The sequence below is a fragment of the Chrysochloris asiatica genome, unplaced genomic scaffold (assembly GCF_000296735.1).
Source record: "Chrysochloris asiatica unplaced genomic scaffold, ChrAsi1.0 scaffold00109, whole genome shotgun sequence".
Lineage (NCBI taxonomy): Eukaryota > Metazoa > Chordata > Mammalia > Afrosoricida > Chrysochloridae > Chrysochloris > Chrysochloris asiatica.
The window spans coordinates 3,330,337-3,349,365 of NW_006408627.1; the positions used below are offsets into that span (position 1 = coordinate 3,330,337).

Sequence of the window (19,029 nt, forward strand, 5' to 3'; positions counted from 1 at the left end):
TGGCAGCGGTAGTGAGGTTGGCCCAGGATCGGACATTGTTTCGTTCTGCTGTGCATGGGGTCGCTATGAGTCGGTTCCGACTCGACAGCACCTGACAACAACAACTTATGCAAATGTAGTAGTATCACTGAGTATCCCAGTGCCACTAACAAATGTCGAGGGCTAGCAATGTACTAGGAAGTGGTATAACAATTTTGATATGCAGGAGGTATTTGGTATACATTTGAGTATGTACAGTTATGACTTACTAAGAATAGTGGCTCTCAATGTTGTCAGTTTCTGCAGCCATTTTTTTTTATATCTTAAAAATTAGAAATGAGTGAATGATAGAAAAGTACCAAACATACAAAAAACAGGGGTTGTTACCTTCACTAATATCTTGACTGTAACCACCATCTGGCTCGATGTCAGAGGGAATCATAATGTGCCATGTAGTCATGCGGGCTTCTGCTTCCAGTCCAAACCCATCCACATTGCTGCAAAATTCCAGTCAGTTTAAATTACATGAAAGAAATGACTATAACTAAAACTGTATGGCTAGGGGTTATTAGTCTGCAGAAACATGATGAACCACGGCTCTATTGTGACATTTTATTACTGGCAAGTTGATGAATAGCAGATGCACAAAATTTCTACCATAAATATGCCACTTTACAGGGTCATCTCAAATCCACTTGTCAAAATGTAATTAACGTTAGCATCATGATGGCACAGACCTTGATAACATTTTGTTCTGTTATCTAAGAGGCTGCCTTGAGTTGAAGATGACTCAGGGAATTCAGGCAGCACACACAGTTATCTAGATGAGCATCTTCATTTTTAAGATGCTATTTGATCATTAACACTTTTGCCTCACAATTCCAAAAAGTTAGCTTAACTGAGGTTATTTTCCTAATATGCTGTTATAGATTAAATCATGCCCTCTTCCCAAATATGTGTTGTAAATCCTAAACTATACGCAGGCTAGAATCCCATTTGGGAATGAGCTGTCTAGGCTACATAAATGAGGCAGGATTAGTACAGGCTGTATTCTGGAGTCAACCTCTTCTGAGATACAAGAGATTATGCCAGACAGTAGAGAAGGAGTGGCGGGGGAGGAGAAAGGCTAAATAAACCACAGGAAGATCACCCAGGAGAGGAAGCTCAAAGAGACAAAGTCCTTCCTCCAGAGCCAGCAGACAGAGGAAGGCTTCCCCTAGAGCCAGGAAGCTGAATTTGGACGTCTAGCCTCTTAAACTGTGAAAGAATCAATTACTGTTGGTTAAAGCTCTCGGTACTTGTGGGATACTGTTATAATAGCATTAGATCACTAAGACACATGTCTCCTCTCTGATTTCTCTGTTCCGGTAGCAGGGAAATAACTGCAGTTTTCCAGATAAGCCACACACTCTTTCTTTCCTCGAGGCAAACTCAGATGCTTCTCTTTCTTCCAATACCAGTCTTCCTTCCACATCCTCTTTTGCAGGGCTAACCTCCCCACAAATTAGGTCTCAAGCTGTAACCCAAGGGTATTTCTTCCTCATCAGTGGCCCTGGTTGTGTGCTCCCAAAGCATGGTGCCTCTTCTCCCTAGTACAGCTCTCAGCACACCTGACTGGTCGTGCCTCGCTGTCTTCTCTCCTAGGCCATACTACAGGAAGGCTGCCACAGGGTCTATCTTACTCACATTTCATCCCAGCCTGGCCTCTAGCAGACACTAAAGAACTATCTGTGAGAACAATCAGGGGAAAAACACTAATTTAATCATTTACCATATAACTGTTCTCTCAGCCTCCAACAAAGTTTGCTTTCTAAGCAAATATCCTTTTTACAGCTATACAAGAGACACATGGTCATTGTAGAAGTTTTAAACAATGTAGAAAAGTCAGTTAAAAATAAATCCATGATCCTTTAAGAAAAAATACAACCTTTGCCTTTTACCCTTCATATGAAGCTTTAACTGAAAAGGCTAAAGGAAAAAGAAATGTAACAACTAAAATGCAGTTTAAATTCTGGTGAGATGGTATCAGACAGTTTTAACATGACAAAGTGAACTTAAAGGATTTACCTTCCAACATGCAGGTTAATCAAGCAGTGAGCCAGACAGCTAATGAATTCCTGGTCATGGTTGCCAGGTCCCAGGATCAAGTTCCTGTTTACTGTGAGGACCCTGAGTGAATCAAGGAGCGCTACTTGCTGAGGAACGGTTTTGTGTGCCCGGGAGAACTGGTACAGAATGGTCCTATTCAGGCAGTGATAAACCGCATCCAGTGACAATCCTTGGGATCTTCGTTTCGACTAAAAATAGGGAAGACACTTGATTTAGTCAAGTGGATGAAAATGAAAGATTTGCTTATCATTCAATCATGAACTGTTATTAGGTTGATTATGCACCATATGCCATGCTAAGTATTAGGGATAAGAAGTTTAAACACAGCTCTTGATATTATGAAGCTCAGCACTCTTAAGACACAAAAATTCAATTTAATGAAATGAGTACTACGTCAAATTACAGAGTGTGTGTTAGGTTGGCCCAGTGAGGACAGCCGCTAACTCTGCTGCAGAAGAGCAGGAAACGTGAAGAACGTTCCCCAGACACAGTCTCTGACCAAATCAGCTCTATTCAACATCACTGGAGGAAAAGAACCTAAAATGTTCAATTAAAAAGATGTATTTTTTGACATTCTAGTTTTATCCTCTTTCTTAATAATTCTCTCTTTGACTTAAATACAGATCTCTTAGGTGACGTGAGAAAACCCTACGGACCACATGCTCATAAAACATAGTAACAGTATTTTCTACTTTCTACATTATGAATTAAGATTGATAACTTGTGCCAAACCCGGCCAGTATTCCTAAACTAAAGGTATCAATGTACTCAAAAATGTTATGTTCAAAGGAACAAGGACTTTGCCAAAGAATGAACTTTGTGAAGCTTAAATTCACAAGAACGGAATAGTCCTTTGACATGAGGTTAAGTACTGCTACAAAATCATAGTAACTTGTTTTCTCTCCATATCCTCCATCTATGTATATACTTTTGAAGGGGATGTTTCTATCTCGCTAACCTGTCCCCAAAGAATTCCGCACTATTTGAATTACACATAAAAAGAATCATTTTGGCATCCTCAAGGGGCTCACATTGTACTCCTTTTCAATGTTACTTCAGTTTGGGGAACAAAAAGAAGACTGATGGGCAAGGCTGGAGGGTGGAAGGGGTAAGGTTTCCCAATGAAATTCTTGTAGGATAGTCTTTCTACCTTTAAAAAATGAGCAGGTACATTGTGGTGATAGGGAAAAAAATTCCTCATTGCAATTTTGTTGGCCTTTTTCTCACCAGTGTTTTTTGTTTTTTTCATTTTTCTTAAAACTTCTTTCTAATAAACTCCTGTGATTATCCTATGTCCTTTTTAAGACAATTTATCAAATTTAACCTTAGAGAATCCCAAAAACCAGCTGCCATAACCTTGAAAAGGAGCTCCTGTAGTGTAGTAGTTATGAGTCGGGCTGTTAAACTCAAGGTCAGCAGTTTGACAGTATTAGTAGTTACACGGGAGAGAGATGAGCCTTTCTACTCCCATAAAGATACACAGCCTAGGAAACTCCATACAGGATCGCTATGAGTCGGAACCTACTCTGTGGCATAATCTTATAACCTTCTGAGCTAACGCTCTGCTTTGAATTAAACTCATCCAGCAGATACCCTCAGAAGCAAATTGTATTGAGTGGACTGCTTTCTTCAAGGTACCCTACTGAGATTAAGACAAGCGTATTATTGAGAGAACTTATCTGCAGCCATCCACTGATCAGAGAGATCTGTTTATCTGGAATAAAGTCATGTATGTATGCACTGGAACTTTTCAACTTAACTTTGTATCTATAGTTCATGAGTCGTAAGTCTTTACAACAATTTATCATTTTACAAAATTGGTAGCAATCTGAGATATTTAAAACCAAAGGAAGGAAACCAAGCTACCAGGATAGTGAAGAATAATAATTAACAGTAAGAGGAGATGACCAGAGCTTGAGAGAATGAAGCAAGTCTAGATTTCAAAATGTCCTTGTAATAAGCTAAGCTTTATATTAAACATTAACATTCATTAGTTACACTTATTTCCAACAATTTTGACACGATAGGCAAAGCTTTTTCTTAAGAAAACATACTCTACAACTAATAGTGACAATGAATTACCTGTGCAATTAGTTGAATTATAAAATCTATAAGAAGTTTAGATTCTTTGTTGAACATGCCTTGCCAAAGCTTGTCCACCACACGTTGTGTGAAATAAAACACATTGTTCACCAATACCTGGTAACTTCCTCCACTGGTAATAGGCAGAGATGCATCTTCCCCTAAATTCCAGTAAGAAAAAAATGTCTAAGAAAATGGCTATCTCCATACAGATCCTCAAACAAATCAGTCTAAGAACAAGTGAGTACATCTATTACATTTAGATATAAGATCATGAGAAACCCTGATAAATACTGGAAGAAATCATTTCTGCAAGATAAAACACATAGGTTGAGACTGACTGTAAAGCCACACACTGCATTAAGACAATCTGTAATAGGCCAACAGTTTGCCAACTTGAGTGCTCATGGGCAGATAACCTCTGTTTGAGAGAAAACTTAAATCAATATATTAGTGGCACACAGGATAAGCACTGGACTGCTAACTACAAGGTTGGTGGTTCAAACCCACCAGCCACTCCTCAAAAACCCTATACAGGGTCTCTATGAGTCAGAATCTACTTGATTACACTTAACAACCACAACAACAACAAATAAAGGGCAAAACAAATAATACTGAATATACCTTTAATAACAATGAGATAAATGTACACAGAAAAACTTCAGGAAAATCATAAAAAATAAAAGTAAAATCAGTTGTGGTGTAAAGGGTACCCACCCACTCCACAGCACTGTTTTACAAAGCTACCTTAATGTGTTCAGTGTGCTGCCGCATGCAGAGTGCTTTAAGATGAGTCTCCTACCCCTGCTTCTAACGAGAATGCTGCCCATATAGAAATGATGGGACCTCTAATCAATGTGATTATAAATTCAACCGAAGTCTGAATTACTCCATTATGCAAAAGTTTTCATTTTGGGTCTTTCTGTAATAGTAGGCCTGATCTCAATTCAAAGTTGGCAGAGACAATTATGAAAGTTTGACTTAACACTTGCTTTGAGGGTACAATGTTGTATACTAGACAATACTCAAGTTTTCTGACACATGTACTTGAGGTAAAAAAAAAAAAAAGCTAATCTAATAGCACAGATGTTATAGTAACAGTATCACCAGGTATTCAGAAAGCAAATAGACTAAGTCATTACTTCCTTTTTGCTTTAAATTCCATCTTTGTCTTATGTATACAAATTGGTGCCAATGCATTTACACTGTATTTACACTGTATTACATTTACACCAAGGCTTGAGTTTTTACACACATAGGAAACATGTTATTTTAACGTGCTTTGATTCCATGTCTGTCCTAGAAACAATCTTTAAGAATGTTTTATACTTATCTATGAACCAACAATTCTACTCCGATGTGTATATATGCAATAAAAAGGTATAAATATTATATACATGAGGGAGCTTTAAAAATTCAAGGAAAAATGGAATTGTAACATAATGAATTTTCTCCACAAACTTCTGAAGCCCCTTTATATTTATATGACAGAATTATATATAAGGGGTCTTCAAAAAGTTCATGGAAAAGTTTTATTATCTTTTAATTCTATTCTTTTATGACTTTAAAAGGTCCCTTTGTATAACAATGAAAACAAATGGAATCCTGCTTCATGCAGTACCATAGACAAATGTTACACAAATATGTTGACTATAAGATGCTAGATTCAAAATAGTATCAAAAGTTAATTTAGAATTTACTAGATATTCATAAAATAACCTGTGTATATAACATTGTCTTAAAAACATTTTTCTTCTCTTTATCCTGCCACCCAGTTCGCAAACACGAGTCAGTCTACACCATAAGGACTTCCTGGCATTGAATTATCATCCAAGAATCAAAGGAAAAAGCTGGACAAGCCTTTTCCTCATTATAAAGGACATTTCAAAAACATGGGAAAATGCACAAAAGACAAAAAGCTACAATGTCAAAAAGAAGATATACTTGGGATTCAGATGTTGAAGTAGAAACTAACTACTAGTACTTTAAAAAAATAAAAATAAAAACACAGAATTACCCAATAATACATCAGCTGCAAGCAAATGGTCCATCACACTATCCAAAATGTAAGTCTGAAATTCTTTTTGCTGAGTTCTTGTAGATCTTTCAGGAGAAGCCTAGTCAATGAAATTCAGAATTATTAACAGAACCAACTAAACAGAGGACTAATCCATAGTTATATTACCAAATACAACAAAAAGTTAAAAGAAAACTTACTGGTAAATGATCAAACCTGACATGAGGACTGGTATACGGCATATGCCTATAATTTCTCTTATTTTTCTGACCACAAGGTTAAGAACATGTTTTTGAAGCAAAGGTAAAATATCATATTCCTTTGAATCCATTCTACAAAAAATAGTATTCTTAACATTACAAGTATTTGATAGTCAACTATTATACCTCACTTCCTTCCAAGAAAGATCTGGTGGTTTTTAATAAGACACATAATATAAATAAGAAAGCCATTAGAATAGATTCAAAAACTCAAGATACTAATAAATGGGTAGGTCAAAGGGGAGGGAAATATTTATAACAAAAAACTAAAGACACAAGTTAGCTCTGAGCTCTCTAGATGCCAAAAAGGAAGAAGAAAACTGATAGGAATGTGGATTACAAAACTTAAATTATCTACAAAAGGAAGCACACTAGATGGTCAGAAGGGGTGTTTGTTTCCAAAAATTGTGAGAGGAATGTCCTCTGTGGGTTTTATAAAGAGAACAGTGAACGACGTTAGAGGTGGTGTCTTTCCAAAGCATAAAAGATGACAGTTTTCCAAAGCATAAAAGATGAATTTCAGAATAACCGGAAATGAGTGCTAAGGGTGCAAAGGTAAACTACAGTCTTCTGACAGTCTTTCTAACGGCAATTAGAGCTAGTATAATTGAGGTGCATAGCTTTCAGGTATGTAACTTGATAGGAGACAAAGCACAGGAACTTAGAGATGAAAGGTGGGAAGGCCCTCTGTCAATGTTCTGAAATGTCAACAGTGTTAGCCAAGGCTTTAGATATATGTTGGTATCAGACTATTCAACAAATAGACCTACTGTTGTTTCCGTATGTTTGAGATACATGTGTTGTGTGGATTCTTAGCCAATGAACTTGAAGAAGCAATTGTGTGTTGCTGTGCCACAGTATTTTAAATACCAGACGAGTCATTCATGGTGGGCAGGTTTCAGTAGAGTTTCCAGTCTAAGACAAACCAGAAAGGAAGAATGGCAGAACACTACTGAATGCTTAGCTAGTAAAAACCTTATGAATACCAGTAGAATACTGTCAGATATAATGCTGCAAGATGAGCTCCTAAGATTGGAGGCGCTTAAAATATGATTGGGGAAGAGCTGCCACCTCAAAAATGACATATATGGAGCAAAGCTTTCAGGACCTTCATTTGCTGATATGGCGTAACTTGAAATGGGAAGAAACAGGTGCTAACATCCACTAATAATGAGAATGTAGACCATACAAAGTATGAATCGAGGAAAATACAAAGTTGTCAAAAATGAAATGGAATGCATACAAATCTGTATACTAGGCATTAATGGACTACTGGTGTAGCACTGTATGATCAGCACTGGACTGTGAACCAACCACAATTGTTCAAACCTACAAGTTGGTCCTTGGAAACACTATACCAGGTAGATATGCGGCGTTAACGAGTGGAAATGGACTGGCATTGACCATTTTGAATAAACAATTACATTGTTTACAATGCTGGGAATAACAAATCAAAGAGGAATGGCATCAGATCAATCATCAGAAAAGCATTTCAAGATTTATCTTGAAGTACAATGCTGTCTGTGATAGGACAATATCCATATGCCTACAAGGAAGACCAGTTAGTATCACTATTATTAAATTTACATAACAACCACTAAAGTCAGTGATAATGAAATAGAAGAACTCTGTCAAATTTCTCATTCAAACTGATCAAACATGCAATCAGGATGCATTGATAACTACTGGTGATTGGAATGTGAAAGTTAGAAACAAACAGGAAGCATCAGTAGTTAGAAAATATGACCTTGGTGGTAAGAGCAATGCTGGACATCGCATGATGGAATTTTACAAGTTCAGTGACTTAGTCATTGTAAATACCCTTTTTAAACACACGGACCTCACCAGACTGAATGCACAGATATCAAATAGACTATATCTGTGGAAAGAGAGATAATGAAGAAGATCAATAATATCAGCTAAAACAAGGTCAGGACAGGCAGTGGGGCAGACCATTAGTTACTCATACAAAAAAAAAAAAAAGAAAACAAGTACACAACATACACAATATGACCTTGAACAGATCTCACTTAAAATGAGACACCATCTCAACAACAGCTTTCTTAGCAGTAAGCTGCTATCTCTTCCAATTTCAAGTTAGGCCACACAAGGAAACAATGGTCCTAGAGCTTTGTTTCATCCATGCCATTAACTTGATGTATTAGACACTAACGACCAAAAACCACAATTGTGAGATGATATCAAGAGCACCATCCATGAAGAAAGCAAAAAAGGTCATGAAAAGGTCAGAAAAGACCTAGATGAAAGTCAGAAGAGACTCTAAAGTTGCTCTTGAGTACAAGAGCTGAGCAGAAAATTTCCAAGGGCAGCTTGATTAGACAAAGTCAAGTATAATAATGAAACATGCAATGGTCTGAAGTTAGAAAATCATAAGGGAAAAACATGCTCAGCATTTCTCAAGCTGAAAGAACTGAAGAAAAATATTGCAAAATTGAAGATTTCCTGGGCAAAATTCACCATGTTGGTAAAGTAAAGAAGGGTCAGTGGAAAAAAAGGAAGACCCCAGGTGACATGGATCAACAGTGGCAGCAACAGTAGTTTCAAGCATAGCAACAACTGTTAGAATGGCATGGGATTGGGCAGTGTATTGTTCTGTTGTGTCCAGGGTAGATATGATTTGGACTTGACTTGATGGTACCTAACAACAGCAACAACATGGGCAAAATACTGAATGATGCAGGAGGCATCAGAAGAAGATGGAAGGAATGAAAAGTCACTGTTCCAGAGAGAACTGGTTGGTGTTCAACCATTACAAGAAGTATCAGATGACTAAACAGTTTTAAAGGAAGAAGCCAAAACTGCACTGAAGGCATTGGGCAAAAACAAGGCTCCAAACACTGATTAGAAATTTGAATGTTTCAACACACTGATGCAGTACTGGCAGAAGACAGCTACCTGGCCAAGCAAATGGATGTGATCTCTATTTGTGCCCATTCCAAAGAAAAGTGACCCACCAAAATGGAAAAATCATTGAACCGTTATCATTAATGTCATGTGCAACCAAAATTCTGCTGTGTTGTTGTTAAATGTTGTCAAGTTGGTTCCAACCCATAGCAACCCCGTATAGGGTTTCCAAGGAGCGGCTGGTGAGCATGAACCACCGACTTTGCGGTTCACACTGACTGCAGTCCAGCACATTAGCCCACAGAGAATAATTCAAAAACAGCTGCAGCAGTGCATTGACTGGGACCTGCCAGATACTCAAGTTGGATTCAGAAGAGGACATGGAACAAAGGACATCATTGCTGACATCAGATGGATCTTGGCTAAAAGCAGATGATACCATAAAGATGATTACTTATGTTTTATGGACTATAAAAATGTTTTTGACTGTGTGGATCGTAACAAACTATGGACAACATTGCAAAGAAAGAGTATTCCCAGATCAGTTCATTATGCTCATTAGGAATGTGTACATATGCAGTTGTTTGAACAGAACAAAGGGATACTGAATGGTTTAAATCAGGAAAGGTGAGCATCAATGTTGTATCCTTTTACCACACTTATTGAATTTGTATGCTTAGCAAATAATCAGAAAAGGTGAATGAACTATAAAGAAGCACATAGCATCAGGATTGGTGGAAGATTAATTAACAACCTGTGATATGCAGATGACACACTTGCTGGAAGTAAAGAGGACTTGAAACACTGATGAAAATCAAAGACCACAGCCTTCAGCATGGGTTGCACCACAATGTAAAGAAAACAGAAATCTTAACAATTGGACCATGAAATAATGTCATGATAGAGAATATACTGTTGTTGTCAAAGACTTCATTTTCAACATACCCTAGCAACACTCATGGAAGCAATAGTCAAGAAGTCAAATGATAAATTGTGTTAGGCAAATGTTTTTCTGAACTCTAGCGATCCTATGAAATACTGTCTGGGTCCACAACTGTTGCTATATTTGAGTTTATTGTTGCTGCTCTTGTGTCAATCCATGCCTTGACTGTCTTCTTCCTCTTTCTCAACAACCTTCCACTTCACCAAACAGGGTTTTCTCTAGAGACTAGTTTCTCCTGACGTACCCAAGATAGGAGAGGCGAAGTATCACCATCTTCGTCTGTAAAGAGCATTTTGGCTGAACTTCTTCCAAAACAGATTTGTTTTTCTGACAGTCCATTGTTCTTTCAATATTCTTCGACAACACAATGCAAATGTATTGATTTTTCTATGGTCTTCCTTATCCACTGTCCAACTTTCACGTGCATATGAGGTGACTGACAATATCAGGTATACTTTAGTCCTCAAACTGACATCTTTGCTCTTTAGCACTTTAAAGACGTTTTCATTATTGTTGTTGTTAGGTGCCATCAAGTCGGTCATAGTGACTCACAGTGACCCTATGCACCACAGAATGAACACTGGCCACTCCTGTGCCAACCTCACAATTGTTGCTACGTTTGAGCCCATTGCTGCTGCCAATGTACCAATTCATTTTGTCGGGGGGTCTTCCTCTTTTTCTCGAACCCTGCAAATTACCAAACATGACATCCTTTGCCAGGGACTGGTCCTTCCTGATGGTATGTCCAAAGTATGAAAGATAAAATCTGGCCATCCTGGCTTCCAAGGAGCAACTGGCTGTACTTCTTCCAACAGAGTCAAGAAAATTCATTTTATGTGATTAAAAAATATATTTTTTTGTTCAGAAGGATTTCAGGCAGATTCAGTCATCAATGGGCATTTACCAGTAGCCCTCTAATTTCCTAAATGAGGTTGCTACATGAGTAGCCAACACGCAGAATCTACATTTGCTATTGGTCCTAACTGAGTAGTTCAAATGCTCCTGCTAAGATTTAAAGTACTCTAACTTCTAAACTTTTAAAGCCATGGAATTTTCAATAACCTTCTATTAATGCAGAAGTTGGGCAGTGAATAAGGAAGACCATAGAAGAAATGACGCTTTTGAGTTATTGTTTTTGAGAATATTGAAAGTATCATGGGCTGCCAAAAGAACCACCAGAGCTGTGTTGGAAGAAGTGCAGCCAAAGTGCTCCTTGGAGGACAAGATGGGCTAACTTTGTCTCTCATAATTCAGACATATTGTCAGGAGGGACCAGTCATCGGAGAAGGATATCATGTTGGGTAAGATGGAGGGTCAGAGAAAAAGAGGAAGACCCCAGTGAGATGGATTGGCAAAGTGGCAGCATTAATGGACTCAAGCGTGTCAACAATTGTGAGGTTGGCCCAGGACCAGGCAGTGTTTTGTTTTGTTGTGCATAGGGCTGCTATGAGTCGATCCAACTTGATGGCACCTAACAACAACAACAATTTTTAAAGAGCTTACATTTTTATGAATGCATGAGTAGTTATCTAGGAAGCATTAAAAAACAATTTATTGAACTATTATGTGTTGCTGTTGTTAAGTGCCATTGAGTTGGTTCCGACTCATAGTAACCCTTTGTAGATTTCCAAGGAGCATATGGTGAGTTAGAACCGCCAATCCGGTTGCTCAAAACAACCTTGCATTCCAGTGTTTTATCCCACATTGCCACACCAGGGCTCCAAATATATATATCTCATTTAATCCTCAACACATCCCTGTGAAGAAGGTAGCATCATTCCCATTTTATAGATAATGGAGGCTTACAGGAGTCACAATTAACCTGTTTCTTTGATGCCAAAGACGACCCTCACCCCCATTATACCATATTCTCCTGTCCTACTAAAATCACATTGAAGTTAACAAACGCTCAAACAAAAGGACTTGGTACACTCCAAGGCATGATTGCTTTATAAACCTATTAGATACCGTTGATGGACCCAGTCAACCAGAATGTGCTGATTGCAAAATGAAGACGAGATGAGACCTGTTTTGGCCTCCGGCTGAACAATCTGTTTCCCTGGTAAAAGAGTGAAACTAATCAAGACTATCAGTCTTCAAAGACTCAGAGTCCTTTTGGAGGCCAGGGGCACCACACAGAATCTTCATGCCTATGCTCAGGCTTGCCAGAGCTGGACATCTGCTGTCCACGGTGAGACCACGATGGTTCTGTGAGGAAGGCCCTGTGTGTTCTGTTCTGTGGATTTTGAGCTTCTTTGTTCTGACTGTTGTCTTTCTCTTGACTGACATCTCATCTCCTCTTGGAATTATTTTCTGATCTCTTTTTGCCCAGTTTTGCAAGTTTTTTTTTTTTTTTGCCTGTTTGCACCTTGTAATCACTCAGAGTGGGTTTCATTCTGATTTAAGACAATGGTGACAGGGGTCTTTGAGAATAAGGTTGGAACAGAATGTACTGAAGGCCTCAGACCAGAGAACATTGCTTATGGTGTCAAGGAAGCCAATACTCTCAGTCCCTAGTTTCGTCATCTTTCCTTTCCGGTCATCTGTCCTCCTGCACTGTCTTTTCACTGCTACTGTGGTTGTCATGGACAGTGGAATCACTGAGGCCTCCACAGGAAGTCCGGTGGTAAAAGAAACAGAGCTAGGAGAACACATCAGATATACGTTTATACAAGTAAACACAGGCTACTTCATCCAGTTTCTGAGCATGTCCTGTGTGTCAGGCACTGTTATATATCTTACTTAATCCTCACAATAACCCTTAGAGACAGATTCAATTTTGATATCATTTTACAGATGGGTAAACAGTTAAGAGTGATAAGAACTGAATTTGGCTAGGGCCACAGTTATAACCAGCACATTATTTCATTCCTCAAAATAGATTTTGCTGAGTGAGCTACATATTTAATCGTCACAACAATCTCACAGGGCTGTTAACACATATCATCCCGGCTTCAGGGAATGACTTTAAATTAATTATTGAGGTCAGAATTTCTTACTCTAAAACCCATCCTCTTTATATTACACTACCTGGGCTGGCTATCACATTCAAACCAGTTGGTATGAAATAGAGTCTTTTTTTTTTTTAATAGACAGCTAGTGACCAACTCCACAGCTCCAAACAACAACAATAATTTCATATGACCATCTGTGCATGTAATTAAATAAGTAGATATTAATGATATTTTAACAATTGTATGACTGGTAACAGCTGGTTCAGGTTCATCCAACTAGACATCAATTGGTTCAAGCCCCTTCCGTCATGAAGACAAATGGAAAGTATTCAAGATACTACTCTTCTTGAATATGTTCAGGAATAAAGACTTCATAATCATATACTTATGGGGTACTGGTATTGCTGTAAAATAAGCACTGGACTGCTAACCAGCTGCTCCTATGCAGAGTTGTTTTGAGTCAGAACTAACTCGACAACACTTAACAACATTTATATGTATGTATGTTTTATACCATAGGAAGCAAAACACATTTTCAGTAATACACATATTTTCTGTATATGTGTTCTGAATACCTTTAGTATCAGATGTAAAGGTCTCCCAAATAGTTCATTTTAAAAATAAACTTGGACCTGTTTGATTAGGTGGTATCTTATCATCCTGTTCTGGAATTACAAGAGAGACAGCTAATAGCCAAACTATTTAAAAAAAACTTAAGAACATTTAAAGAACACACTAGATACTAAATGTTGTGAGCAATAAATGGATTCATGAAACTTGGTGTCTACATTAAGGCATTTAGAATCTACCTGGAATATACTATCTGGGCCCTCCTTGCTTCTCTCTGAAATATAATTCCTCTAATCTTCCCTGATTCCAAGTACAACCAGGCATAATTCTGTCGTACGAGGGGGCTTCAAAACGTCATGAAGAAATGGAATTGAAAGACAATGGAATTTTTTTTCACCGAAAACCTTATAAATACAGAAATACTGCTATATATAGTACCGTAAAATGAACCCCTCGGGTTAGAAGGCACTCAAAATGCCACCGACCTGGTGCCTCAAACTGACCTTGAAGTCGAGGGCTTATCCAATGGCACTACACCAGGGCTCCAACGATCATTCACCCATGGTTAACTAGCTATTAAAATTCATAAAAACTTGAAATCGTCTTCATTGGATATAGCTATTCATCGCTTCTTTTTCACGTGTGCTTATTTTTCCTTCTCCCATGACTTTGAATTAGATCGTCACTGTACAGTCATGGCTGACAAGCAAAGCCAGGATATACTCAAATCTGTAAAATGGAGGTAGGTATACTGGAATGATAACCAGAACAAGAAAAATTCTAAGTTGAAAGCCTGATAGAAACTTCACCTTCCTCTTAGAAAACAAGGGCAGTATGTATGTTGCATAGCCGAGTCAGAAACAGCAATGCACTGCTCAGAGACGGAGGCAGCAGACCTCTCTCCAGTCCTAGCAATAATCCAGTCTCCCACATCAGGCTGCTGAAAAGGCTTCATTATGACTCTTAGAAGTCTCTCATTCCAGGGCTTCAGTTGTAACATTCTCTTTGCGGTTTTTGTTCTAGGACACCACATTTTAAAAATCTGTAAAATGTACGTAGGTATACTGGAATGATAACAATAACAAGAAAAATTCAGATCTGTTTTGATTTCCCCGCACTGGCCATGACTGAACCATTTAAATAAATACCTGGTATATAAATACCATGTTTTGGGTCTGGTGCCCCTTAGTCCTCAAACTGACATCTTTGTTCTTGAACATTTAAAGAGGTCTTGTGCGGATGTGCCTAACGCAATACATCATTTGATTTCTTGAGTGCTGCTTCCATGAGTGTTGATGGTGGATCTGAGTAAAATGAAGTCTTTGACAACTTCAATCTTTTCTATTTTTATGTTGATGTAAGTTCAGTGCTGAGGATTTGTTTCTTTACATTGAAGTGCAACCCACAATGAAAGTTGTGGTCTTTGATCTTCATCAGTAAAGATTAAGTCCTCCTCATTTTCACCAAGCAGGGTTGTATCATCTGCACATTACACATTACTAATGAGTCTTCCTCCAACCCTCATGCCACATATTTCTTCATCTAATCCAACTTCTCAAATGATCTGCTCAGCATACAGAATGAATAAGTAGAGTTAACGAATACACCCTGGCACACACCTTTCCTAATTTTAAACCATTCAGTAAACCCTTGTTCTGTTTGAACAACTAACTTAGTCAATGTACAGGTTCCTCATGAGCACTATTAAGTGTTCTAGAATATTCATTCTCCACAATGTTGTCCATCGAAAGAAGATAGACGGAAAACACAGTCACTGTACCAAGAAGAAAACAGTTGATATTTGACCATTTCAAGAGGTAGCATATGATCAAGAGCCAATGATCCTGAAAGAAGGAAGAAGTCCAAGGTACACTGAAGACATTGGCAAAGAGCAATGCCCCGGGAATTGATGGAATACAAACTGAAATCTTTCAATAAACTGATGCAGCACTGGAGGCACTCACTCATCTATGTCAAGAAATTTGGAAGAGTTACCTCATCAATTGTTTGGAAGAGATCCATATTTGTGCCCATTTCAAAGAGAGGTGACACAGTGTAATGTGGAAATCATTGGAGAATATCATTAATATTTCATGCAAGTAAAATTTTGCTAAAGATAATTAACAAATGATTGCAGCAGTACAATGACAGGGAACAACAAGAGGATCAAGTTGGATTCAGATGAGGACACGGAATGAGGGATACCAATGCTGACGTCAGATGAATCTTGGCTGAAATCAGTGAACACCAGAAAGATATTTGCCTGTGCTTTATTGACTACACAAATGTTTTCGATTGTGTGGATGATGGCAAGCAATGGACAGCACTGTGGAAAATTACATTAATGATCTCTTATAACTAACTGAAGTGAGATATGTTTACATGAATAAGATAAACGACTGTGGTTTTAAGACTACAATCAAAACGTTACCTGTATTGAAGGACTTCTGGAAAGACAGTGGACGAGGCAGATGCACTACACGGACTCTCAATAGCAAAGGTATGAGAGGCCAAATGAAACAGACACAGAAGAAAATCTTGGAACCCCGAACTTCAGAGGAAAGGTTAGAGAAGTAGATTGAGTGCTTGCTGGGAGGAGAATCTGAGCAGGGAGCAGGAGAGCAGTATACTGACTGGTTAATGGCCAGCTAGATATGGCATGACCATCATGTAAGGGGCAGCTATAATGACAGCAGGTAGCCTGGCACAGCAGATTCACATAGTGACAAAAAAACTCCACCCACTGGGCAAGAGCCAATACCAGCTCCTATACCACAAGATCAGTAATAAAGAGCAGCCATAAACTGAGGTGCACAAAACAGTGAACAAGAACAGTATACATACTTCCATTCTCTAACTACACCCATAAGAGACACTCAGTGAGAGTGTAAGAACTTATCAACATACAATCATCAATTAATACAAATATGACAACCCCATAATGCCCTGGAGACAAAATACAATTTTCAGTCACACAAAGAAACAAGAGAGAATGGCTCAAAAAAATGACCAAGATGCAGAGACAGAAAACATTTTTGGGGAAGAAAAAATTAATGAACTGAAAAAGCATTCAAAAGAATGATATGCAAGTATCTTATAAGGACTAACAGAAAGATCAAAGAAAGCTAAGAGAACACAGGAATAAACTTCACAGGAATTCAGGAAAACACTAAAAAGCAAAACAACTGCAAAATTTGAAACAGTCCAAAATCTGCAATTAGAAATCCAGAAGATTAATACTAAGGTTTCAGAAACAGAAATTCATTTAAAGGGCAAAACAGCAGATTTAAAGCAATGGAAGCCCAAATTAGTGAGCCTGAAGTTAAATCTCTCAACAGTAAAATGGAAGAACAATTAGAAAAAAGAATGAAAAATTCTTAAGAAAGTTTGAGGTATGTGGGATACATGATGAGTAACAACTTACAGGTGGTGAGAAATCCAGACTAGAAGAGACAATAGAAAGCTCAGAGAAAATGATCAGCGCGTTGGTAAAAGAAAACTTCCCCAACATTAAGAAAGGTGAGAAGATAAGCATACAAGAAGCTGAAATTGCCAAGACATATCATAATCAAACTTTCTAAAACCAAAGACAAGGAAAGAATCCTGAGAGCAGCTTGGGAAATACCAAAAGTTACCTATAAAGGAAAACCAGTAAGACAAAGCAATAATTTGTTAGTAGAAACCATGTAGGTAAAAAGGCAATGGGATGACATATACAAAACTCTGTAAGAAAAAATAGCTAACCAAGAATCATATGCCCAACAAAGCTGTACCTCAGATATGATGGTGACATGAGAACATTTCCAGGTAAACAGAAATAGAGGATATTTTTAATGACCAGACCAACCTTACAAAAATGCTAAAGGATGTTATTTGGACTGAGAACCAACAACTGCAGACCACAACCTGAGGTTATCACACATGATCACGGCACCCAGGACTCAATCCAGACAAAAAGTAAAGTAAAACAATCCTACACTGAAAATAGAGAACTAGAGATGTCAAGTTATAATAAAGTCAACTACAAAACAAAAAGAGGGAACAATGCACATATAAAATTTCCAAATGGCAAGGAAGTCAGGTACATTTCAAGATAAAACAGATTGTTTAAATAGGTAAAACAAAATAAAATAAAATACAGGGTAACTTCAAATAAAATTAATAAACCTGAATATCAAAAATAAAAGATCAGAAAAACTTAGTAAACATTAATTCAACAGAAATGAAAAGAAAATTCACAAACAAGCTCAGTGTAGAAATGAATGAATCAAGCACAGAAAATTATGTGGAACAAATTCGCAGGCAACACACAAAAAAGCACACACAGCAAAATGACAGCAATCAAATAATGCCTACTGATAATTCCACTGAATGTGAATAGATTAAATGCTCCATTCAAGAGACAGATACAACAGAATATACTAGAAAACAGAAAGCTTCCCTGTCTACAAGAGACACATCAAAAAGATAAACAATCCAAATGCCCATCTACAGAAGTAGGGTTAAATAAACTATGGTTATTTGTATGGTTAAATACACACAATGGAATAGTCCTCAATGTTAAAGAGTAATGATGAATCTGTGACACACCTCACAGTATGGAGGAACCTAGAGAACATTATTCTACATGAAATTAGTCAATTAAAAGGACAAATATTGTTATGAGGACACTGTAGCAAAAAGTTAAGAAATTATTTTCTTAGTTAAAGAAATAATCTATGATGGTTACAGGGGTTGTGGAGAGGGAAAATTATTCATGGGCTAGAGCAGAAGTGGGGAACATCCTGCCCTCGTTCAGTCTGCAGGATCATTTAGTCTGGCCTGCCAAGGCAACTGCAGCTCCAGCCACCACACTGCTGTTGTGAAGTGCCATCATACAGGTTCATACCCACAGCACCCTGTACAACATTTCCAAGGAGCGACTGGTGAACTTGAATCGCCAACCATGCAGTTCAAACCGACTTTGCAGTCCAGCGCATTAACCCACAGACCCATTACGTGAGGGGTTAGTTAATAATTTTATTATTTGACCAAATACAGCAAGCTAATTTTAAAGTTGACAATTTTGCATGGCCCATGAATGATGTTATAAATATCCACATGACCCTTGGCAAAAAAAAAAAAAAAAGGTTCCCCACTCCTGGGCGAAAGGGTGGTTGTTGTTGTTAGGTGCCATGGAGTCGGTACCAACTCACAGCGACCTTATGCACAGAATGAAAAACTGCCGAAAAACTTCCCGATCTTGGTCCA

The 19,029-nt window shown here is 38.0% G+C and overlaps 1 protein-coding gene across 2 annotated transcripts in view; it reads right to left on the reverse strand.

Annotated features, from left to right (window-relative positions):
- WDFY3 (WD repeat and FYVE domain containing 3) overlaps positions 1–19,029 on the reverse strand; it is a 255,203-nt gene that overhangs the window by 95,504 nt on the left and 140,670 nt on the right. For both annotated transcript variants that reach the window (XM_006867730.1, XM_006867731.1), the window contains exons 34-37: positions 6,188–6,287; positions 4,171–4,331; positions 2,047–2,276; positions 367–476 (exon numbers count right to left, since the gene is read on the reverse strand). In XM_006867730.1, the coding sequence (XP_006867792.1) occupies positions 367–476; positions 2,047–2,276; positions 4,171–4,331; positions 6,188–6,287 (601 nt within the window). The remainder of the gene's footprint in view (positions 1–366; positions 477–2,046; positions 2,277–4,170; positions 4,332–6,187; positions 6,288–19,029) is intronic.